Source organism: Caenorhabditis remanei, chromosome V (genome assembly GCF_010183535.1).
Source record: "Caenorhabditis remanei strain PX506 chromosome V, whole genome shotgun sequence".
Classification (NCBI taxonomy): Eukaryota; Metazoa; Nematoda; class Chromadorea; order Rhabditida; family Rhabditidae; genus Caenorhabditis; species Caenorhabditis remanei.
The window spans coordinates 14,071,218-14,094,664 of record NC_071332.1 but is presented as its reverse complement, the minus strand read 5'-3'; the positions used below and the strand labels follow the sequence as shown (position 1 = coordinate 14,094,664).

General features: G+C 39.4%; 15 protein-coding genes across 15 annotated transcripts; 2 read left to right on the top strand and 13 right to left on the bottom strand.

Moving 5' to 3' along the window:
- Positions 1-3,184: 3,184 nt before the first annotated feature.
- GCK72_019877 (uncharacterized protein) lies at positions 3,185-3,994 on the bottom strand (the record flags this gene model as incomplete). The annotated part of the gene is made up of 1 exon (XM_053733271.1): positions 3,185-3,994. One exon carries the CDS (start codon positions 3,992-3,994, stop codon positions 3,185-3,187), a length of 810 nt encoding a protein of 269 aa, XP_053582184.1.
- A 2,692-nt stretch (positions 3,995-6,686) lies between these two features.
- GCK72_019876 (uncharacterized protein) lies at positions 6,687-7,541 on the top strand (the record flags this gene model as incomplete). The annotated part of the gene is made up of 3 exons (XM_053733270.1): positions 6,687-6,782; positions 6,829-7,166; positions 7,493-7,541. The coding sequence occupies 3 exons, from the start codon at positions 6,687-6,689 to the stop codon at positions 7,539-7,541; spliced, it is 483 nt and encodes a 160-aa protein (XP_053582183.1).
- Positions 7,542-8,433: 892 nt separating this feature from the next.
- On the bottom strand, positions 8,434-9,762 carry GCK72_019875 (uncharacterized protein; the record flags this gene model as incomplete). The annotated part of the gene is made up of 6 exons (XM_003116098.2): positions 8,434-8,626; positions 8,676-8,803; positions 8,848-8,970; positions 9,022-9,178; positions 9,224-9,404; positions 9,621-9,762. The coding sequence occupies 6 exons, from the start codon at positions 9,760-9,762 to the stop codon at positions 8,434-8,436; spliced, it is 924 nt and encodes a 307-aa protein (XP_003116146.2).
- A 699-nt stretch (positions 9,763-10,461) lies between these two features.
- GCK72_019874 (uncharacterized protein) lies at positions 10,462-10,946 on the bottom strand (the record flags this gene model as incomplete). The annotated part of the gene is made up of 3 exons (XM_053733269.1): positions 10,462-10,645; positions 10,693-10,820; positions 10,869-10,946. 3 exons carry the CDS (start codon positions 10,944-10,946, stop codon positions 10,462-10,464), a joined length of 390 nt encoding a protein of 129 aa, XP_053582182.1.
- Positions 10,947-11,578: 632 nt separating this feature from the next.
- GCK72_019873 (uncharacterized protein) lies at positions 11,579-11,943 on the bottom strand (the record flags this gene model as incomplete). The annotated part of the gene is made up of 2 exons (XM_003116463.2): positions 11,579-11,757; positions 11,805-11,943. The coding sequence occupies 2 exons, from the start codon at positions 11,941-11,943 to the stop codon at positions 11,579-11,581; spliced, it is 318 nt and encodes a 105-aa protein (XP_003116511.2).
- Positions 11,944-13,154: 1,211 nt separating this feature from the next.
- On the top strand, positions 13,155-14,266 carry GCK72_019872 (uncharacterized protein; the record flags this gene model as incomplete). Its single annotated transcript, XM_003116399.2, has 3 exons — positions 13,155-13,235; positions 13,374-13,874; positions 13,922-14,266. The coding sequence occupies 3 exons, from the start codon at positions 13,155-13,157 to the stop codon at positions 14,264-14,266; spliced, it is 927 nt and encodes a 308-aa protein (XP_003116447.2).
- Positions 14,267-14,509: 243 nt separating this feature from the next.
- Positions 14,510-15,584, bottom strand: GCK72_019871 (uncharacterized protein; the record flags this gene model as incomplete). Its single annotated transcript, XM_003116567.2, has 4 exons — positions 14,510-14,837; positions 14,884-14,946; positions 14,993-15,116; positions 15,491-15,584. The coding sequence occupies 4 exons, from the start codon at positions 15,582-15,584 to the stop codon at positions 14,510-14,512; spliced, it is 609 nt and encodes a 202-aa protein (XP_003116615.2).
- Positions 15,585-15,861: 277 nt separating this feature from the next.
- Positions 15,862-16,282, bottom strand: GCK72_019870 (uncharacterized protein; the record flags this gene model as incomplete). The annotated part of the gene is made up of 3 exons (XM_053733268.1): positions 15,862-16,036; positions 16,085-16,147; positions 16,194-16,282. 3 exons carry the CDS (start codon positions 16,280-16,282, stop codon positions 15,862-15,864), a joined length of 327 nt encoding a protein of 108 aa, XP_053582181.1.
- Positions 16,283-17,070: 788 nt separating this feature from the next.
- On the bottom strand, positions 17,071-17,446 carry GCK72_019869 (uncharacterized protein; the record flags this gene model as incomplete). The annotated part of the gene is made up of 3 exons (XM_003116111.1): positions 17,071-17,203; positions 17,247-17,333; positions 17,376-17,446. 3 exons carry the CDS (start codon positions 17,444-17,446, stop codon positions 17,071-17,073), a joined length of 291 nt encoding a protein of 96 aa, XP_003116159.1.
- A 264-nt stretch (positions 17,447-17,710) lies between these two features.
- On the bottom strand, positions 17,711-18,170 carry GCK72_019868 (uncharacterized protein; the record flags this gene model as incomplete). The annotated part of the gene is made up of 2 exons (XM_003115994.2): positions 17,711-18,014; positions 18,079-18,170. 2 exons carry the CDS (start codon positions 18,168-18,170, stop codon positions 17,711-17,713), a joined length of 396 nt encoding a protein of 131 aa, XP_003116042.1.
- A 466-nt stretch (positions 18,171-18,636) lies between these two features.
- Positions 18,637-19,373, bottom strand: GCK72_019867 (uncharacterized protein; the record flags this gene model as incomplete). The annotated part of the gene is made up of 4 exons (XM_003115865.1): positions 18,637-18,818; positions 18,866-19,008; positions 19,055-19,177; positions 19,225-19,373. The coding sequence occupies 4 exons, from the start codon at positions 19,371-19,373 to the stop codon at positions 18,637-18,639; spliced, it is 597 nt and encodes a 198-aa protein (XP_003115913.1).
- Positions 19,374-19,537: 164 nt separating this feature from the next.
- Positions 19,538-19,978, bottom strand: GCK72_019866 (uncharacterized protein; the record flags this gene model as incomplete). Its single annotated transcript, XM_003116681.1, has 1 exon — positions 19,538-19,978. The coding sequence occupies one exon, from the start codon at positions 19,976-19,978 to the stop codon at positions 19,538-19,540; it is 441 nt and encodes a 146-aa protein (XP_003116729.1).
- A 90-nt stretch (positions 19,979-20,068) lies between these two features.
- Positions 20,069-20,415, bottom strand: GCK72_019865 (uncharacterized protein; the record flags this gene model as incomplete). Its single annotated transcript, XM_053733267.1, has 3 exons — positions 20,069-20,136; positions 20,179-20,311; positions 20,359-20,415. The coding sequence occupies 3 exons, from the start codon at positions 20,413-20,415 to the stop codon at positions 20,069-20,071; spliced, it is 258 nt and encodes an 85-aa protein (XP_053582180.1).
- Positions 20,416-20,755: 340 nt separating this feature from the next.
- GCK72_019864 (uncharacterized protein) lies at positions 20,756-22,231 on the bottom strand (the record flags this gene model as incomplete). The annotated part of the gene is made up of 6 exons (XM_053733266.1): positions 20,756-21,067; positions 21,115-21,578; positions 21,632-21,766; positions 21,811-21,940; positions 21,984-22,073; positions 22,121-22,231. 6 exons carry the CDS (start codon positions 22,229-22,231, stop codon positions 20,756-20,758), a joined length of 1,242 nt encoding a protein of 413 aa, XP_053582179.1.
- Positions 22,232-22,530: 299 nt separating this feature from the next.
- Positions 22,531-23,225, bottom strand: GCK72_019863 (uncharacterized protein; the record flags this gene model as incomplete). Its single annotated transcript, XM_003116459.2, has 4 exons — positions 22,531-22,764; positions 22,817-22,957; positions 23,001-23,108; positions 23,154-23,225. The coding sequence occupies 4 exons, from the start codon at positions 23,223-23,225 to the stop codon at positions 22,531-22,533; spliced, it is 555 nt and encodes a 184-aa protein (XP_003116507.2).
- Positions 23,226-23,447: the final 222 nt, after the last annotated feature.

Below are 23,447 nucleotides of genomic sequence, written 5' to 3'. Positions count from 1 at the left end.
CGAAACTGCGGATCGTGTTAGATGCTAGTAGTAAAAAAGGGGGAGAGCTCAGTCTTAATGACTGCCTCGAACCTGGACCCTCGATGCTGGTTGATCTTTTCGACATCCTCATTCGCTCTCGGTTACCCGACTTCCTGGTGGTGGCTGACATCGAGAAAGCCTTTCACCAGGTACGTCTGGTACCCGAAGATCGCAACTGTACTCGTTTTATCTGGTTGAAAGATATCACGAAGCCCCCAGTTCGAGATAATCTTATTGAGTACCGATTTACTCGGATTCCATTCGGAATGACCTGTTCTCCGTTCCTCCTCGCCGCCACGATTAATCATTTCCTGAATGGAATGACCGATCCGATCGCCGAGCGAATCCGGAAGAACATCTACGTCGACAATGTAATGATTACCTCGAATGATAGGGCTGAAATACAGAAAATTCGGATTGACTCGAGAAACGCGTTCACTTCGATGAGCATGCGTCTTCGAGAATATATCACAAATTGTGCGGAAGAGATGTCAAAATTCCCTCGGGAGGAGATCACAGCTGATACGACGGTCAAATTACTCGGGTATCACTGGAATTCTGTAAATGATACATACACAGTGAAGTTAGCAACGTTGCTGGAGACACACCCGACTAAACGTCAGGTGGCCTCACGCATGGCTGAAACCTTCGATCCCCTCGGTGTTCTGGCTCCACTTTTAGTCCAATTCAAACTTTTGATGAGAGACTTATGGGTGGATGGTATCGACTGGAAATCTAAAATCCCTCGTTCCCTACTTCATCAGTGGGAGGCCGTTAGGAAACAATTTTCCGAATCATCGATTACGATACCTCGGATGTTGAGACCTAGAGGTCAACACAAGAAGTGTCATCTTCTTGTGTTTGCGGATGCTTCCAAAGATACATATGCCTGCGCAGTCTACACACTCTATGAGTATGATGACCGGGCGCCTCAGGTTGGTCTTCTGACCGCAAAATCGAAGATTAAGCCATCGGCTTGCAAGACTTTGACCATCCCTCGTCTCGAATTACTCGCGATCGAGGTCGGCACGAGAATTGCAATGTCAGTAGTAACCGCTATGTCTTCAGAGCCTCCGGGCTCCGTCAGATTCTTCTCTGATGCGATGGTTGCCTTGTACTGGATCCTTCGTAACGAGCAAAAGAAATGTTGGGTTAGTAATCGGGTCAAGGCCATCAATGAAAACTGTGATAATCTGAAATCCCTCGTGATTCCATCCACATTTCATCATTGCCCCACCGACAAAAACCCGGCTGACATTGCCACCAGAGGAATGGGAAGCGAAGAATTAAAGACTTGTTCTTTATGGTTTCGCGGCCCGGACTTCTTAATGAATCCACCAAGTACTTGGCCATGTCGCCTCGAAGGCAATGTTACTTGCCCTTCGGACTTCCGCGAACTTATCTCCTCGGAAATAATAGCGGCACGGAAGAATTCTGACAAAAACCCTCCTGAGAAATCAGTTGTGTCTACTGCGAAATCGGTGGACACTGTCGAGGAATCGACAAACCAGCCAGAGTTTCAAGCTCTGACTGAAGCCCTTCGGGGCATGTGTCTTACAACTCAGCGTAAGGAACAGTACGTTTCTTTCGTTCCGTTTGAGCGAAGCAATTCCCTTTCACGAGTCGTGTCTTATACGCATTCGACCCTTAACTGCTTACTTAAGCTATTCAAGCGTCACGTGTGGACTAGTCCGACTATGACGGAGTTCATCGAATCCAAATCTTCCTCATGCACCCTCGATTCGAGCGTTCGTGGTAGAGCAATTGCTCGGAGAATTGTTTTCATAGAACATTATAAGGAATCCGCTAGCTCCGGGCAGGAATTTCCGTCCAAATTGGAACCGGTCCTCGACTCCGACGGTCTCTGGCGAGCCCATCGGAGAGTTCCCTCGCCAGTTCTTGAGAGCGAAACTCACAAGTTAATTCTGGTACACAAGAAGCATCGGTTGGCTAGATTGCTCGTGATGGAGACTCACATTAAAAACGTACATCTTCCCTCGACATATTTGGTAGCCGCGCTTCGAACGAGATACTGGATCCAAGCGGACAAACAACTCGCAGATTCTGTAATCCGCAGTTGTATTCCTTGTCAAATGGTCAATAACAAGCCGTTTGAGTATCCTTTCTCAAGGAAACTCCCTCGGTTCAGGACAACTCCGTCAACCCCGTTCCAGCACGTCGGCCTCGATTATGGCGGCCCTCTGAATTATCGCCTCGATGATGGCAGGAGTATCGGGAAATCCTATTTCCTCGTATACACGTGCCTCGTCACACGCGCAACTCACCTCGAGTTAATTCCTGACGGAACGACGGAGATGTACCTGCTAGCATTGAAGAACGTATTCTCCAGAAGGGGAGTACCGCATTCGATCTATTCGGACAATGCCCGAACCTTCACCCTCGGCGCCAAGATTCTTTCCGATGACGTTCGAAGCTATGTACCTAGTACATCCTTCACCTCGTTCCTCGCTCTCCATCAAATCAACTTCCGGTACATCACTCCTCTCTCTCCCTGGCAAGGGGGAATTTATGAGAGGGTGGTGGGGATCGTGAAACATCAATTGAGAAAAGAGCTCGGAAAAAGTCAGATAGAATTTTTCGCACTGAGTAACGTGTTGGTACGTGTAGAATCCATGTTGAACAGCAGACCATTGACGCCCAACCCTCGTGATCTTGATGATTTGCCGGCTCTACGCCCGATGGACTTTCTACTCCCGACTGTTCTGATCGATCTTCCTTCGGAACAGGACGGACTGAATCCAGGGGAGGTATTTGACCCGTCCAGAAATCCCTCGCTAACTGAACGTCGGACCCTCGATCATCTCGCGGGCCTCGACGAAGTTCTCGAGAGACTATGGGATGTATGGTCTGGAACGTATTTGGCTTATTTGAAGGAGAACTCGTATCCGGAAAAACGTACAACCACCTTACAACCTCGTGTTGGACAGTTGGTGTTCATTTACACTGAGAAGTTAGCCCGACACAATTGGCCTCTAGGACGAATTGAAACGTTAAAAACCAGTAGCACCGGAGAAATCCGTTCTGCGACAGTTAGATGCAAGGGCAAGATCTATGAGCGTCCGGTCAATCAACTGATCCCCCTCGAAGTGTCATCCTCGGATGACGATCCCGCTCTTGAGCCGGTTCAGGGTGCTCATGATTCTCAAGACCCTCCGGATCCCCCTCGCATCGCTACGTTCCCAGTTTTTTCTAAGAGCCTCAAATCTAATACGTTGAAGAACGGCGTTGAAGGAAAGAGATTATCGAAAGTCAAAGTACAAAGCTTCAGCGAAAGTTTGGTTAAAGCAGATTCGAAAGTTCCGGACTTGGATGTTGGTCGTTCTGGCACATCCATCGGAGGGATGAAGATTCCGTTCGCCCCGGATTCAGATGCTTGTCGTTCAGACACATCTGGAGATGGCGCTATACGGGAAGTCCCGAATTTGGAAGCTGGTCGATCAGGCGCATCCAATATAAGGAATGGACTAAAGTCATCTGGTCCCGGGAAAAGATTCGATAGTGGTTCCCCTCGAACAGCTAATTCTTTAGCCTTCGATGGTACACCTCGACCGGATACCCCTCGGCCAGTAGAATCAGCCACGGACTTGGATGTTGGTCGTTCTGGCACATCCATCGGAGGGATGAAGATTCCGTTCGCCCCGGATTCAGATGCTTGTCGTTCAGACACATCTGGAGATGGCGCTATACGGGAAGTCCCGAATTTGGAAGCTGGTCGATCAGGCGCATCCAATACAAGGAATGGACTAAAGTCATCTGGTCCCGGGAAAATATTCGACAGTGGTTCCCCTCGAACAGCTAATTCTTTAGCCTTCGATGGTAGACATCGACCGGATACCCCTCGGCCAGACACCGACTTGGTTGCTTGTCGCTCAGGCGCACCCAGAAAAAGGAGAAGACTGCAGTCTCCGGACTCAGGATCAATCATGGATGTTGGTCGATCTGGCACATCCATTAGAAGGATACTACCGTCCGCCCCGGATTCAGATGCTTGTCGTTCAGGCACATCTGGAGATGGCGCTCAACGGAAAGTACCGAATTTGGAAGCTAGTCGTTCAGGCGCATCCAAAGCTGGGAAATCTCCTCATACTCCGGATTCAGATGCTAGTCGTTCAGGCACATCTGGAAATGGATTCATGCGGGTAGTCCCTAACTTGGATGCTAATCGCCACGCATCTGTTAACGATTCTGCAAAGTTGGATTCTGATTCTAATGCCCCTCGACAGCGTAATACCGAGATAAAGGATGACTTGACGAAGCCATCAGGTTCCGCGATCTCTCATGGTGATATGGTACCCCAAGACACTGCTAATCACAGTCCAGGGGTCAGTTATCCAATGATGTCTTCTCGCCCTGACAGCGTTGATCATGCGAAAATTCGCTTACCAATCCACCGTGTCCGACCTTACCAACCTCGCAAAGCGAAAGCTAAGCTTGCACGTTATGTTCACATAACTCAAGCAGCCGGGCCTCAGACCCCCCGGAGTGTTGACAGTCTCCTGGTCCCCGAATCAGATTCCTGTCCCACTCCAAACTAAAATGTAATTTGTATTACTAAATTATTCTAATTTAGTTTATACTTATTACGTATTTTACTTTCTGTTAATTAACTCCCTTCTTCCCTGTCTCTTTAACCCCATTTCAGGCGGAAGTAATATTCCACAATTCAAGTTGCCGCCATTTAGTCGTGTCTGCGTCTCTCCAGTCAAAGGCGCACGCTGTTTCCGACGTCCGCTGGTCTCGCCACGCGCACACCTGCTAAACGACTGTGACCGTACTCGACCGACTCCCCTCGACTGGCCTAAAGCCATTTATAATTTAGTGTTGTTTGTTCTCTTTTTAAGAGTTATTATTATTGTGTTTTGTAAGAGAAGTTGTTAGAGAGCGTCTTGTAGCCCCTCGAGAGCCCCCGATACGTGTATCGGTCGCTTGCAGAGCCGCTACTATATTCCCTCGATAACCCTTTTCCCTTTAAATTCTATTGTTTTGTAAAAGGCAGAACCGAATAGGTTTTTAACGCAGTTCCTCGCGGGACATGCTTTTTCCCTATAATAAATGGTTCTTGTAAATACTTGAGTTGTCAGCACATCGGGCACTTCCTTTAAATCCACTGAACCACCAATCGGAAGTATAAATTGGGCTCATGTTCCCACCCTACTCGGCACATTACCGGCGGCCTTCTGGAGACAGAAGGGGTGGCCACAGATCTTAATGATTTTAATCATTTCTCACATCAATATTCTCTTCCTCTGTTTTTATAAAAAACATCAATCTCTGGCTAATATCTCATCGAAGCATATTGCGCCGATATTTTTCACTGGTTTCTTATTTTCTCAAGCGGCATCCGCCCCATTCATCGGAGGGTTCTGGTTCTATTCAATGTCTATGAGCAACGAAGAACAATGGAGTTATCTCGCTAAAGTGGGACGTCACTCGTTTCTTTTCCACCCGAATTCATTTTTCAGAACTATCCTTCTCAGATTGAAAACTTCCGTAATCTCACCGATTTTCTAATATTTTCCAAAAATATCAAGTCGGTTATATTCATGATTTATCTGTTGCTTGGCGGCTTCATCATCGTCTCTCTTTCAATATTTTTCATCATTGATATATTTTATATAATGAGTGATGTAAAAACCAAAATGGCAAGATCAACTCTGAAAAAACACGAAGATGCTGTCAGAAGTCTACAAGTTCAGCTGACGACATCAGTTATTTGCATCATTCCTCCTTCCTTGATAGTTTTTGTTGTATTGTTTGAATTCGAGAAGTCTCAACTGTTCGCAGAAATGTCGATTGCTTGGTATGGAGCTCATACTCTATTGAATATGATCGGAATGTTCATGTTTTTTCCTCCCTATACCAAATTTTTCAAAAAAGTTTTGAAAAAGTAGGTTCACTATTAAAACTGCAAAGTTGAGAGCTTATGATTACAGAAAACACAAAATCTTCACAGCAAAAACCAAAAATATCAAATGGTAAGAAAGGAAGGAGCTCATTGACTCTGCCGCCTGGATAATGACAAATTTTCTTTAGTTTTCTGATGGAATCATACGTTTCCTGCTTTACTTATTCAGCTGCTTCTTTTTTTTCATGTTCTAGGTTTGTCATACTCGATCAACTAAGTTATCATGTCCTATGAAATAAACTTCTCAATTTCTCACCTTCTTGTCACTTTTTATCATTCTGTTGGTGTTCTTTCCGTTTTATTAAACGGTTTCTGTATTTACTTGACCATTTTCCAATGTAGTAAACTAGGTAGCTACAGGTATTATTTACTCTTTTTCCAGGTAACTGTTACTGAAACTATTTCGCCTAAATTGAGTTTTCAGATATCATGCGCAACGACAGATATCCATTTGACTTGTTTATTCCAACCTATGAATTTATTTCCATTGTTATCTGGTTATACTGTAGGATTGTTGTCTTATCTCATAGACGAACCGACAACTATTTCCATTGTGAGGAAACCAAATATTTATTACATCTTGAAACTTCCCAAAAAATAGGTACAAATTTTTCAGACGAGTCTCTTCGTATTAGCAATAATACTTCTGGAAAGTCTCTCCCTCTGTTTCATCAGAAAGCATCAATCACTTGCTGTCATTGATCAAAAGCATGTTCTTCCCAATTGGTTTCTAGCCATTATGTACTCAATCGCAGTCATTGCTCCAATTGTCGCTGGAGCATGTTTTCCAATATTTCAAATGAGCAAAGCTGAGGAGTGGAAGTATTTGATGGAGGTTTGTAACTGCTCAGCTGTAAGCTAATCAATATTCGGGCTTTCAGACATATCCAGAGTATGTGGAGAGCTACAAAACTCTACCAAACTTTGCGATATATCTTAGGTCCCCTGGAATTATTGTCTACTTTGGATATTTACTTGCTGGAGGTCTTCTCATCGCAGTTTTGTTCATAGTTTTCATTTTCGACATATTTATGATTATGAATGTGTTGAAGACGAAAATGTCAAAAACTAGTCTTCGGAAACATGAAGATGCAATCAGAAGTCTTCAAGTTCAGTTCGTGACATCTGTTATATGTATCATTCCACCCGGATTCGTAGTATTTATAGTTATTTTGGAACTGGGAACAGCTCAACTTCTGACTGAAATAGCTATTGCATGGTATGGGTTGCATAGTGCGATGAACAGTATCAGTATGATGTTTCTCTTTCCACTTTATCGGATGTTTTTGAAAGAGCTATTCAAAAAGTATGCATATGAAAAAACGAAAGAGAACTTCATTTATTTTTCAATTTCAGAACCAAAAAAAGAGTGATGCCTAAAACTTCAGTTTTGGTTGTCTGATGAGAAGTTATTAAACCGTGCGAGCTGGTTTATTTTGTGATCTCTGACGTGAGTGTCAGGAATAGTTTAAAAAGAGAAAGAGTTAAGATATTGCTGTTTTTCTCTTGTTTTATTTCAGCCATTAAACTTGTGTTCATTATTAGCTATCCATCGAATGAGAACACAGAAAAGGAAGCCCGTACCGGACGGTAGTAATCATAGAGTTTGATGACGTTGAAACACTTATATGTATCACAAAAACTTTTCCCTATCTCTGATCTCTGAATGAAGTGAAACAAATGATTTATAAATTTCACCTGTTCCTTTAAGAAACATTACTTTTTCAACATCATTTCCCTCATTATTATAACGCCTTGTACTATTGTATATGGCGATGTAGACATCAACTCCCGAATGACCTCTTATTTACAATCATTCTATAGCTTACATCTATCTTATTATTAACTTTCTTTGGAATATATTTCTTGTTTTTTTTTTCTTTTCTGCTCACTTTTTCTCACTTTCATTACGTCCTTACGTTCAGCATTACAATCGAATGCACTTATCTAGTTGACGCAGAACGTGACCACCAAAAAAAGATCATTTACTGTACCCATTGTTGTTGGTGTGCCATTGGGAATCGTGAAAGATGAACAGTGGAAATATTTAGAAAAGTGTGTGCATTTTTGATTTTTCAGAACTTCCTGAGCGCCTGTCAAATTTCAAATCGCTTACTAATTTCTCATTGACTACGAAATTTAGTGAAATGAATTATCTATTGTTATTTCTTATATCAGGAGCAGTTTCTTCTTTTTTAATTCTCGATAATTGACGTTTTTCGAATGGTCGAAATTCTCCAAGTGAAAATGGCAAAATTGAGTTTTTCTTGGATGCGATTAAAAGTGTTCAAGTACAACTGGCAGCAACTATATTCTGTCCAATTCCACTCGGACCACGCGTTTTGATTATTCATCTGAGAGAAGAAAATGTCAGTATTTGACTGAATTTGGAATCATGTGGTACGTTAGTCATTCAGTATTGAATATGATCAGTATGCTTATCTTTTCCCTTCTTATTATTATTTTTATTGAAATTCGTTAAATGCCTAAACCCATAAATTCTGTAATTGCATAAAATGAATCGCCGTTGTTTCTTCTGCAATTGTCGACACCTGATAGTTTGTTGTGTCCAATTTCTCCGGTCGAATCCGAATTTTATTAACTGGAACATAGTAAAGGAATCGCTTTCTCCAATCCTTCTCAGTTGACACAACAGCAGGAACCAAGAATATTGGACCGCTGAAAAAAAACCAGACATAATTTTGGCTAGACACATGAAATGACTCACAAGAAGACAATATGCTCAGCTGCTTGAAAATAATATTTTGCACCCGGAACTTTCAACATAGCGGCGAAAATAATAACAAGGAACGCTATATCAAAAAATATCATGATGACAAAAATTCGAAACGCTAGCTAGAAATAAACACTCATTTCATGTCTAGGACAGCTAGACTCACTATAATTGATCTGAGATTTTCCTCGGTTTGGAACTTGGCAGCCAACGAGTTCTTTGTAATATTCTTACCCAATCGCATGTTTGTTCTTGCACGGAAATTGTAATAACGAAGGAAGAGTAGGCACTGAAAAATTGATCTGGAATGATAATGGAAAACTAGTCGTCCAGAACTAACTGGAACCAGAAACACCAATCCGAACGCATTCATTCCCAACAGTTCTTTCAATGGAAACACATGAAAAAACATCATGACAGCAATGAACATTGCATAGGATTGATGGAAAACTATCAGAAATATTGATAGTTTTCGACGACTTGTTGATTCATAGTCACTGAAAATGATGAATTCTCTTGATGTATTTCTCCTGGAAACTTACTTGAATAGTACTGTAGCCAAGGTTCTCTCAAGTAAAAAACAAGAAAATCCACTGTTTACTATTCCTACATAATGCCATTCCAGAAATGAAGCAATGAGAATCGGGCAGCATTTCCAGTTCAGTTCGTTTAGTCTGAGATAATTTTCAGTGTTCTCAAATCCTTCGATGATACGACCAGGTTCTGAAATGAAGACATATTCACTTGGCAGTTAAGTTTTCATATTTTTGATAATTGATTCTTGACATTCAACGAAAGAAGAATTTGTAGTTTATGCTCATACAATTGGTCAGCTGTCTACTGAAAAACAGCTGAAACTTCCTTGATTGACATTTTATCAATGTTTTCCGATCCTAATGATATTGTGGTGAATCCAAAATTAGATTTTATAAAACTGACCAGCCAAATGAATGACCCCATATTTATAAGGCAGAATCAAAATGGTCCCGATGAAGCATTCAAACCACGAAGCATACATACAAGCCAACAAATAAGTGGCATTTCCATGAAACTTCTTCACTTCACAAACCACTTTTGTCATATAAAAACACAGCCAAAAACATGTGAACATTGCCATAAAAACGAGCAAAAAATAAGGTAAATTCCACCAGGAAAGGTACGAATCATCGTTGAACACATAGCTGGGTACCCAGAAGTCTGTTGAGTTCCATAGGAGAATATTCATGATAAACGAGGAAGCAAGTCATATAAATCAGAAGGAACAAGGTGGGAATAAGAGACTGAAAACTGTTGAAAAGCTGTGTTAGTTGCCTTCAAAATAGATGTTAGCAGTGTTATTCATTGGTATGAATAAGAGGAAAAAATAAGAAATGAAAGAAACGGAGAAACAAGAGAATGGGAAGGAGAGACAGGTGTTTTCTCAAGGTTTTGTGCAATTGATCTGCTGATGAAAGGAAGAGAGAAAGTGATTTTAAACTTTTCGGGTTTTCAGATAAAATTTTAAGTTTCTAGAATTCTAGGTGCATCTTCTAAATGTGAACACAATTCGACAATTTTCAGAGAAAAACATCAGACTCTCGTCTGAAAATTCAGAATGCCAGATTTTGAAGTTGATCTGAAACCCAACATGTCTACTCTCCCTCAAAAATCTAATCAACTTTTTTCATGTACGTCTAATTGAATTGGAAATTCGTTTTTTTTTCTAGGTAATCGTGACGACCGCTACGGACCTGAAGTGTCTGTTCTAACCGCATATTTATTCTTTCATCCCATTCATGTTTCAAATCCAATAATTTTGTAATTGAGAGAAATGAATTTCTGCTGTCTCTCTGGGATTTTGAGGGACAACGTATGGATTATGATTTGGATCGATTCGGAGTCGCATTAATGGGCAAAACTCCATGAATTTGTTCCTCCACTCTTCTACACTTGACATTATACCAGGTATCAAGAATATCGGATTCCTGGAAATTCATATCTGGTTCTTCGCAAGACTCCTGTGAAAACTTACAGAAATAGAACCAATTCTGTAACCTGGAAAAAGAGTTGGGCACCAGGAACTTGGCATGTTGCCAGAATAATGACAATAAGAAAAAGAACATCAAATACTCCAACTACGATTGAGAGGCGAGTGGCAATCTGAAATATGGAATAGAACTGTCTGTTCTCGTAAAGATCTCCACTCACATGCATACTCCTGACGTTTTCCTCCGTCTGAAATTTGGCAGCCAGGGAGTGATTTGTGATATTTTCTGCCAGGCGCATTTTGCTTCTTTTTGATGTATTGTAATGTCGAAGAAAAAATACGTAGGGAACTTGAAAAGCAAACCCAGACGCATTGAAAAATATGAGAATTTTCAGGGGAAGGATATGAAAACAGAAGAATATACACATGACGATTGCAATGAGGTGATGTAAAATATGAAGAGATATTGATAGCCATTGACGAGGAGTTGATTCGTAGTCTCTAGAAATTCATGAGTTTTAAAGGATTGAGGTTTTTGAAACAATCTAACAGGAGTCTAGTTTGTAGCTTTAGTTATAGAATACCTCATTAACAGATCACCTAGATCATAACACAGAACGCGCGTCATTTTGTTTTTGACCTCGTTTTTGATAAGTTTTTCGAACAAGAAAGTTCTATGAAACATTCCGATTAGAAGTAATAGAAATATCCCCAGCCATTTTTCATTTTTTCAAGAAATATCCTCAGCCATTTTTCATTGCCGAACAAATTTCATCACGGAGCTAACAAGATTTATATTTGGTTTTTGTGTCGGCTTCTCATTTTTTATGACTCATAACAGATCTAGCCAAAACCAAAAAACCCAAATCACTTTGCATTTTTCCGGACTTGTCCAGGTGTTTATTCCTAATTGGCTAATTAAGTCGCATGATTACCGTGATAACAACGTGGCAAGTGATCTCTCAATTACAAAACAGATGATTCCCCCATTCAAAAGTCCCAAATAATGCCAAATTAGAATTGAACCAAGTAGTAATGGAGCACTTTCCCAGGAAAGATTGATCGGAAGGTATTCATCACTTTCGAATCCATAGAATATTTTGGATGGATCTGTAACGGGTTGGATATGGTGAATTAGTTTGAAAGGAATGTCTTACCTCCCAATGTGCAGAACCCAAACTTATATGGACAAATCATGAGCATTCCAATCAATCCTTCAAACCAAGCTGCTAGAATGGAGAGCACAATCCACGTGGCATTATCATGCAATTTCCGGATCTTATGAATCACATTCATTGCATTTATGACAAAAAAACTGCTGATGAGAATCGAGAGAAAAAATAAAAGAAATAATGGAAAATTCGTCCAGGTAATATAAGAATTATCATTCAATACATAGGATGGAACCCAGAAATCTGTGGAATTACCGAATAAAAGGTTCATTCCTTTTTTAAAAAATATGAGAGAAATCTACTAGTGTTCAAGCTGGAATGACGGAAGTAATATGTCCGAGATTATTGGATTTGTCGTCCTGAAAGCTGTGGAGCACGTCGAGTTAACCGAAAGAATGAAATGAGTGACAGATTTGGTCACAATGGAACGACGACAAATTATTGCAGTTCTGGCTATATTTTCAGATTTTCAGAGTCTGTAAAAACACATCAAAACAACATCTGATTAGCGTTAATTTGGCTGAGTATCATCTGCTTTCCTTGTTTTTCAAAGAAGAAGAAGGAAAACTGGCGATAATAGTGTTTGATTTGCTTTCAGAGTTTCTTATGTGTGTATTGAGTGTTTGTTTTTTGAACAAAAATTCACCTTTAATCATTTTGTACAACTAATTTTCTATTTTTCTTCTTAATCGGTTATATTTAACGATTTGTATTTAAAACTCCCGCAATTTTTTCTTGAGGCCGTGGCCTTATGGAAGAGGAAACTCCGCACGTGTACTCCTCTCGGACAAGTGTTTGACAGGGAAGTTCGAATTTATTTGTTTTCCTTTGAAGTTTCCGTCTTTTTCGATTTCTCTTTCCAAGTTTTCTGTTGGATTTTTCTAAACTTTGTTGCACTTTCTAACATTTAAATCGTTTTTACAGGAATAAATGTCAATTTCCACGTCGGCACGAACCAAGCGATAGTCCGATTAAATTATTCCAATAAATCTGTAAGTTTCAAATTCAATCGAATAGAAATCAACTACTTGTAACGTTACATATTCTAATTAGTCTCCAAGAAAGGCAAGCCGACTACACACTTTATTACCCTAATCTCGCGGTCTCTTTGATCCGTGTTGTACGGACCCTCTTGCCACACACAAACAGACCACCCGGCTCTCTTTGATCCTCGCCTTCTTCTCATTGCTACCGCCAAAAAGACTGTCGGGAAGAGGTGCAAAGGATATTGATTTGTTGCACCACAGCCAAGACAGTGTTCGGTTTCCCGCTTCACTTTCATTCTACCTCATTTTAGCTTACTTTCTACTAAATATTTATTTTTATTCGTTTAGAATGGCTGGAATTGTGCGGAAATTGTTCAAGAACAAAAAAACGAAAAAGGTGGAAAACGATAGCGACGATGATTATTCTGAAGTAAGTTAACTATTGTAAAATTAATTTTACAGTAATTTTTTTAAAGCTGAAAACTTTTTTTCAGTTTTCTCAAAAATCTTCAACACCTCTCATTAGCTCTCAAGCAACCAATTAACCTACTAAATTCTCATGTTTCAGCTATATTTCGTTCCAACGACGTCGTCCTCCACCCCAAAACCGAAAAAACCATATCAATTCACAGCCGATGTTCCTCTAAACATCAATACTCCAAAACTTCGTCACGACGAAACAATCGATAGTGATTTGAGTTTCGAACAACCGACACACAAACGTCGACGTGTCAATCAAACTACTTCTCAACGGGATATTTTTGCCAGTGAAGATTCAATTTACGAGTATACTCAGTATCAATTGACAAAATGGAATCAACAAGAGGAACGGCATCAGGAGAGACGAAAAAGAAAACGGGTTGAACGACATCAAGAACAAGAAAATTATGTGCATAGTGGGATAGCTGATTTCAAACTGGGTGTGCCGACTGTGGAAGATGTTGAAAAGTTAAGAAAAGAAAGAGATCAATATAAAAAAGAAATGGAAAAATACAAAGGAAAATGTGAGGATCTCGAGAAAATAATAGTGCAACTTCAAAGGAGACAACCTGCCGCACCTGTGTTTCAGGTAATTTTGAAACTAGTCTCCACGCTAAAACATGAATACATTTTCAGCCATTTTCAAATTACAATTTCTTCGGAGTTGGAAGCAATTTCCCATCAGTCTTCCAACCTTTTCAACCAACTTCTCTTCTTCAACAACAACAGTTACCACAACAAAATGCGGGTCCTGTATTCAATTTCGGTGCTTCTTCAACTTCACAAAGTGTTCCTGATCCATTTTCAAACACTGCATCATCTTCCGACGAGTCAGTATTGAATGGAATGGGCCCTGTTGGCCCGATGGCTCCCCGTTACCCGGATCCGATAGACAATTCGTTGCTATTCCAGGATGATGATACATCGTTAAGCGATCTGTCAAATAGTTCAAAAAGCGATATTTCAGAGGATCTCAAGTGATAACAATTTTATTTGTCAAATATTTTTATTTTCAAATTTCAAACTTTGCCCTATCAATGCGCGTCGATTTTATCGACAAGACTAGCCAAAAAAGGTTAGACACGGTGTGTAATAAAGTATAATTGAAAGTGTTAGTACTAACTAAATACAGAAAATGTTACAGTTCCAGATAACGAGTATTCAAATTGGGTGAATAGATAGTTGTTGTTCATTGTTTTTTGTATCGTTTTTTAAAATTTCTGACTAATTTCTTGCTGGTCCAGCCTGATCTTGATCTTCATCATCAGCTGGTTCAGCTTCATCCGGAACATCTGGATCACCTTGAGCTTCCAGTAGATTATCGTCTTCTTCAGCATGATTTGATGGAATATATTCCAGTTCGATAGCTTGTTCACTATTATTATCTATCAAATTGTTCTCAACTGAATCACGACGAGGCGAGCGATTTCGATAGACTATAGGACGATCCTGCTCTTGAATACGTCCTCGTCTTTCGCGCGGCGGCGGTACTGCTTGATTTGTCGTGGATTTTCTAAAAAACCTGTAGCAGCAATAGCATGATAGGCCAGTACTGGAAAAATCTTTTTTTGTTGCTTAATTCTCTGGAAGACACTGACCTCAAGACAACAATCAAACCAATCGTAGTAAAACTTAACAGCCGTGCCCATGTAGGTAAAATGCTGAAAAACAATTATCTTCAATGAGAATCAAGAGAAAGAGAGATACCTATTGAGACCAGGGAATCGAGATGCTCTTGCAATCTTGTTTTCGATAGGTGAATGGAAGTTGCGAAATGCGCTGAGATCCGGCCCTAGTCCATCTTTCAGAGTCTCATTGTGATATGTGATTTCTGGAAGATCAATTGTTTGGGATCTTATGAAGAAAGAGCTTTTGGGAAAAGCGAGACCGTACCGAACGGGGAGAAACGGAGATTGAGAGAAACAAACCCGGGAGAAATGGCGGCACGGCGATTATCGGGCTGTACAAGTGATGAAATTAGTGAATTTGACTTTTAAATTACTATTCTTAAACATTGCACACAGTTTTTGCACAAGTACTGCTCGAAAATCGCCGCGCCGTCATTTCTCCCGGGTCGTTTCGGTTTCGTTTCTCTCACTCACTCGTTTCTCCCCATTCGGTACGGCCTCGGGAAAGCCGTCTCAAGGAATTATTCAATCACAATATCGAATTGATTCCAGTTTTCCAATCATTTCAAAAACTAACTCATAATTTCGTCATTTTCGATATTGCTTGTAAATGGAATGAGCATCCACACAATCAGAGCGATTCGTTGTCGAAGTAGTGAGATCCAAAACATGTCGGTGTGCCTGTATCGAAAATCGGGATTAAACCTTATTTGGCTAGTGAATGAAATAGAATGGGACGAACACCCAACACAAAAACCGAGAAGACAGTTGAGAAGAAACAAAACACGAGTAAAATTACATGAATTATTGGTACAAAATAAAACATTGAATGAATACATGAGAGGTGTTTAATCACAAATAATGAGTCATCATAAGATTTGAATAAAAGAAAGAATGTAAAAATATCAAAGTAAGTACAGAACATATCAGTTTCAGAATGAAAACGAGTTAATCTAGTTCCGTCCGGGGCCCTTCTTGAGAATTACCAGAACCACTTCCTGATTGCTCGGCTCCTTCCAGAATTGTGGACATTCTTTGTCTTTCTCCACCCCTCTGATTTCCATTCGTTCCTTGTCTTCGACCAACCAACCACTTTGTACAACGAACTAATGCTACCAAACTTCTGAAAACCCAACAATAGTTTTTATTTGTCTTTCGGAAACAGAATTACCCAATGAAAGAGATGATAAGAACAAAAACGAGCAAGTACAGTACGGGAGTTGAGGTGAAGAAGCTGAAAGTATATTTCTGGTTTAAAACAAATCAAGCGACTGTCATACCTCCCATTTCCGGTATCCGGTTCTCCCGTATAGATTTCTACCATCTCGAGGCTGGATTGATTAAAATAATCAGTTGCTCTCGAAGACATGCCTACAATGAAATTTTAATGAAAACTCTGTACTGAGACGAACACAATAAGGAAAAAACAATTGAAACGTTGTTTATAACAAATGTTTGAATTTGAAACGTTTAAAAAATTATTTCCAAAGGAAAAAGGGTTGAAATGCGGTTTGAATTTGCAAACTCTGCTGACAAACTTTCAATGCACGACGATTTTGGCGGGTGCCGGGTCTCGACACGCGTACCGTAGTTCCTCAAAGGGGTATGTCTAAAAATTGTATAGCTCGAATCCAGGATACTCGTTCTCTCGCTTCGGTCACTAGGCGCGAGATTTCAAAAGAGAAAAATTGAATTGAAAGTTCGTACGGGACGGTTTTCGTATGTGATAATTAAAGTAAAAGCATTCGGAAGTCAGAAGGTTCAGCCACCGATAATAGTACGAGAAAAACGAAAATTGGAATGATAACTCTGATATATTTGTTGGAAAGGAGACAATTAATACAGGTTCAATTCGGGAATATTACAAGGTAGGTACAATCCGAATGAGTACAGCCACATAAATTGATACACGAAATTATCTGAGCGAAGGTGTTGTAGAGAATGATGGAAGTGAAACATATACAAAAACTTTTCGCAGGGATGGGGAAAACAAAGCAATAATTGATTAGAATCGTAAAATGAGTAAAAAAGGAATTTACAAGAAAATATGACAAAGTGAGGTATTGTGAGGTATTTGAAGACGACATGACACGTGAGTTGAAGTATGAGATATTCCTTTATTATTACATAACCCCTTCGGGCTTCAGGATTGTTCGCTTATTCTTCATGATTGCCGTCCGACGAATCGTCCGATTCATCATCATCATCATCTGCATTCCAGCCTTCCATTTCGAAGCCTTCGGCTCGGATCATCGCTTTGAACAGGTAGCATCGGTAGATGAAATTGATTCTGAAATATACCTCTGATACCTATTTTCATGAGAAATACTTACAGGAAACTGAGAAGAATAATGCAACCTTGAAGGAGATAGCCACACATGTAGACAATGATAATCTTCAAGTACGCTTCGCGGTTCAGTCTGCAATGAGGAGTTTTATTGAGTTCTGTCTATGCAACTTACCCTGAAGACATAGACAACATAAGACATATCATTATGAATGGTAATGCGAGGACAATAAGTGCTCCGATCATTGTATGATGAGTTAAGCTGTAAGCGATCAAGTTTAAAATGAAAGTTTCGTAATAAAAGATAAAAAATAATATACGATAGTAAATCGTTGATAATGAATGAAATTAAACGGAAGGAAACAAAACTGCACAAGTCTATTTGATAAAGAACGAATAGATGAGTTTCGATTAATAATTATACAGAATATTCACATGATTTGATACAAATTGAGGGAATGAGAGAGATTAAAAAATAAACAGTATCAATTATATACATTCAATGGTTACTTATTTCTTCTTTTTATCAGAAGATTTTGCGTTTTTCTTGGATCCTTTCTTCGAATTATTTGGTTTGTTAGAAGATGTAGATAGTGTGTTCGTTGCAGAAGTTCCAGTTTGTGAGTTAGTTGACCCGGCTTGGCGAGTTTGTGAACTCTCTTCAGAGTTGGATGGTCCCGCTTCGTTTGTTGTCGAATGTTGGCTTGATCTCGGACATGGCGCCGCTTCGGGCCAATAAGGTCTCTTTGGCTTTGTACTCTTCTTCGGAGATTTTTGTTTCGCCAGTTCGAGTTTTCGACGTTCATGCTGCTCGCTGAAAATGAATAAGGTAGAAAACAGTGGGAGCGAAATTATTTAATTTCGAAGAAATAACTCACTAGTTGTAGTAGTTTATACAAATGATGGATACAATGACGAAAATGGTTCCATATATATAAACCCATAGCATGTCCCAGCCTGTCTCCGTCATCTGAAACGAAAACTTGAAATTAGAAATATTTAAATTAGGGAGGCATATAACATGAAGCAGCGAAGACGAATAAATCGCTGACTGCGAATAGAACAGTACGGATAGTTCATTTATTATGAAAACTTTGTAAAAATTAGAATAAATTGTTTGTTTACATATGATTTTATTAGTTTTCGAGAGTTTTGCAAAGAAAATATACTTTCAAGCGAAGGCGAGCGACGTTGCAAAAAATTCTTGGATGCAAAATTGTAAAAAATAAAAAGACGCACAGATTTTAGCGGGCGGCGGGTCTCACCACGCGTACCGTAGTTTTCAAAACTTGCAAGTCCCCATTTATTGCTGAAATTCCCTGCACATCATCTGTTGAAAAATCACAACAAAAAACTAATTTATTTTTACAAAGAAAAAATTAAACACAGAAAACAGTCAAATTCAATTATTTTTGACAATAAACCATTCAAAAAAATCAAGACTTTTCTAGACTTTCGCATCTTTTCTCCTCGTCTTCCTTCTCAATGAGTTCTCGATCTCTTCTGAATTCTTCATTTTCCCATAATTCATCTCTAACTTTTTCCAGAATCTTTCCCAACTTATTTGCTCCTTTCCATTGCTTTCGATCCTCGGCTCTTTTGTCATTTACTCCGAGACCTGAAGTTACAATACATTTTATAATTTTTTGGATAACTATTTATTACCGATTCCCCATAATTTATCTCTAGCTGATGCTTCTGCTAAAAACATTCCATGAGTTCTAAATAGTGTCAGTCGAAGATTTTCGTTTTGTGAAAACTTCTGGAGACACCCATCAAACATGACATCTCCTGATTTGGAAGACCATCTATTTAGAATAGAATAAAGGAACAGTCCAACAGGATTCAACCTACTCTTTCAGCATTTCCTCACTCATTTTCAGTTTTCTACCGGCTCTTTTCATAAGAAGAGGCTTTGCCATTTTCAGAATGTTATCAGCACTTTCAGGATCTTCAGCTATAATAGCTTTTCGATACCTGAAATCAAATTATGCCAGTTGCCTAGAAATTAAAGAAAAACTAACATTAAATACTGTTCACTGCAATTGAAACTCAAAGTTTTCTCCTGATATTTGGCAGAAAATTCAGTCGGATGAAAATTTGAGAATGGACAAAAAGCAGTGTAGAATAGAACAACTTTCGGTGTTTTATTTTTCACAATTCGAATTGGCATCTTCAGAAAAAAGGGAAAAAATGACTGATGTGAGAGGAAATAGACAAAAAACTAGCAGAGACGAGACATGAGAGAAGAAAAGGATGAATTGGGAAGTAGTCTCGTTTATTTCGTAACAGGTTTCGAAAACATTTCGATAATGTATAGAGTTCAAATGAAAATAATCATGTTCTGGGAACTGAGGATGGACAACTGTAGACACCTTGTTTCGTTTTACAGATATATGGAAGTGTATCCTCACAACTGGCACTCGACCATTGACCTGAACTAATGGTGGCGGCTGATATTTGCATAGTCGAACATTTTCCGATGTCTGCATTAAAATATTCGAAATTGGAGAAATCAAACGCAGTTTCATCCACCCAATACTTTACAGTTCCATCTGTTCGAGCTCCAATTCTCACTCGTGAAGAAGATGAAGAATTGGTAAGAGACAAAACGTGAAGATTTTCTTCTTCCGAGTGAATTGATACCAGATCTCCACACGATAACTGGCAGGATGATCTCGCTCCAGATTCGTTGTAAAAGGAAACATCATCCAATTCATAGCAGTAGTCTCCGAAAGGATTTGAACAGAAGTCAGAGAAAAATCTTGTGGAAAACATTTATATCGAAAACTGCGTCTTACCGGGTGAATTGTAAGCGGGAACTTGACAGAAATAGTTTAATGCAACCAGTATCCCATCGGCAGAGACCTATTTCCCAATAGATCTTCCAGATGTCAACATGTATACATCCCCTCCAACATCAGGTTGTGGATTCCCTGAATTCTCAACGTACTCAAGCATTGATAGAAACAACATACCGCTTGCAAAGTTACTGTAGTTTGTTCCACCCTGATCCAACCAGTAGCACGGAAAACCGTAACATTCCAATCCTATCCAAATAGGTCTTGTTGTGTTTTGAGCAGTGGCTAAGTTAATCAGAGCTCTGTTGTCCTGATAATTCAAAATGGAATGTTAGGAAATAAAGTTGATTCGCTCACAATAGCATTATCAATGGTCACCAATGATCCGAATGTGAGATTTCTACAAGATTCCATATCATCAGAAATGAGCGAAGGGATTTCGACGAGCTGGAACCGTAATGTCGTATTGTATTTTACTCAAAAGGGATGAGCACCTTCACACATGTTTTTTGATTCAATGCAGTGTAATCATCGGGACAATGTACCGGAGAAGGTGTAGTTGAAATTATAAAATTTATTGAAACGAGTAAGAAGAAAAGAGAAGACAACATTTTGAAAAGAACGAAGCACAATGCGTTTTCGGCAACATTATATAAGTAATTTCAGAGCTGATGTTAGGTTTCAGTTTTATGTTATCAGTTTTAATTGGTTTGTGTATACAAACAAATAGTTAACTAGAATGTCGTTGGAGAACCTATAGAGAGAGATTGTATCCATAGTTAGCAATCCATTTCGTATCTGCATTATAGACTCTTTCTCCATTATCAAAAATCATTTTCATGACATTCGTACTCGAATTGAATGGAGGAGGCGAGAAGAATTGACCAGTGAGTTCAATGATAGGCTCGGTTCCTTCGATTCCAGAATACAAGGAAATTTTCGACTGATCATCAATATTTAGTAGGGTGAACATAACTTGAGCAATATTTCCAGAAGGAACAGTGAAGATAAAAGTGCAAGGGTAAAACTGTCCATAGTAGGACTCAGGGTAGTTTGGGCTGTATATCTGAAATCTCAAAATGAAGTGCAAACAGATGGAAAGATGTCACATACAGTTCCATTCCCCGTGAAAAAGTGGCTTCCATAACACATATTCGGATTGTAAGTCGGCGTAGGAGATGGTGGACACGATGTGATGCCATTCAGTCTTTTGCAGACAAATGGAAGTTCATCGTCACAATTGTTACTCAACCATTGACCTGCATCCAGGACACCATAGGGTATTTGCATTGTCGAACATTTTCCGATGTCTACATTGAAATATCCGAAATTGGAGTAATCAAAAACAGTTCCATCCACCCAATACTTTCCAATCCCATCTGTTCCAGCTCCAATTCTGACTTGAGGTGGAGGAGAGGTGAAATTAAAAAGAGAAAGAACATGACGATTTTCTTTCTCTGAATGGATTGATACCAAGTCTCCGCAGTCCTTCTGACAGTATATTCTCGCATTAATTTCATTTCGAACGTCTTGATTGAAGGTGTAACAGTAGTCATTGAAAGGATTTGAGCAGAGGTCTAGAAACATATCAGTTGAGTTTTTAAATCAAGTAAAAAGGGTCGATACAAACCTGGTACAATGATTGCTGGAACCTCACAAATATAGTTCAATGAAACAAGCGATCCGTCTGCTGACACCCATTTACCAGCAGAGTTTCCTGATGTCAACATGTACACATTTATCCCCACGTCAGGTTGCGGGTTGCCTGAATCCTCAATTTAATTAGTTTTAGCAGACAGTACCTACCACTGACAAAGTTTGTGTAATCTGTTTGACTCTGATCCAACCAAACGCACGAAGGAGTCAAACAAGTTAATCCTATCCATATGGGTCGAACTGTTTGTTGAGCAACCGCTAAGTTGATGAGGGCTCTATTGTCCTAAAAATGACATTTCTGGGAATGAGATGATTTTTCTTCTCACAATAGCATTATGAATTGAGACCAATGTTCCATCTGTGTAGGTCCGACAAGACTCGAGGGCATTATTAAGGAGCAACGAGTTTTCAATGATCTGAAGTTGTTTTGGTATTGTATACTTTTTTAAAAGTAGATCCAAACCTTCACACATTTTGAATCATTCAAAATAGTGAAACCATCCGGACATCGAACTTGTGACAATGTAACAAAGACGAGAGAATTCGCCAGTAAAGAAAGAAGAAAAAATGTCATTTTAACAGGAAACGAAGCACAGCAATGCCACTTTCCGGCAGCATTTTATACTTCACTCATTTAAAAGAAGTGATGTGGGGTTTTATGTTATCAATTCTGAGTGAGTTGATTTCTTTAATTTACTGATAACACTATATTATTGAACAAGCAAGTTTTTCAGAATGAAAGAAATAGAGTCGAACTTATGGATTCTCATTAACGACTATCGTGTTAGTGCTCAGTGAATAAATGAAAACTTTTACTACAAAATATTTTATTCTTAACCTTTCCGATTCAATACAAATGAGATTTTTCAATAGTTAGACGATAGTCTTCCACTTGTTTCCAATCTTGATACGAGCTGGCATGAAGTCAGGACATTCAATTTCCAATTTCATTTTCTTTTTCTCTTGACGATCCGGAATAGTGACTTCGACGTCAAGTGACAGAACAACTCCATTACATGACATGATTGGATTCACTTGAATTTGATCCGTCAGTACTTTACATTGAATTTTTGATTCAGTTCCAGAGACGGAAGAAGCAATAACTTCCTGGAATTAAAAGTGATTGATCAAATCTCTGATTGTGTGTTTCAGAATCTACCATTTTTTTCATTTCCTCAGACTTCAAACTAACACAACTGTACTCTGAAATCGTCTTTTTCCCCTTTGATTTCTTCGGAATTTCTTGTTTAGTTGGTGGAGAAAGAACCAATGGTTTCGGATCTTCGTGGATTTTCAGAGACTGTAATTATCTTTAATTGGATACTGTAATTATATTTAATTACTTTTGAAACAATGACATCTGCAGTATTCCGTCCAACACTTCCACCGGTCGATGGTTGAGAACATTGGATTTCACAAGGATCGCCTTCTCGAGGAAGAGAGCGCAAGATCTGAATATATGTATTTGGAATGACTGAATGAAGTAGATCAAATACCTTCTCAACTTCATTGATTGTGCGAAGAGAAAGACCATTCAGATAGCACGTCGTTGCTCTCGCGTCTGCCATATTTCTCAATTTTCAAACTGATTTTTTCTTTTCAATTTTCATATCGACTGATATCAATAGGGTTTCGATGGATAAAGGATATCACGTAAATAATATTATGTTTTTCGTTGAAGAACGGAGAAAAAGGAGGCGCGATGTTTAAAGGCGCACGCCTTTTGCGGTCGTTAGGGTCCCGCAACGCTCACGTTCGACGGGCGTGAAATTTGAATATGAAAGTCATTC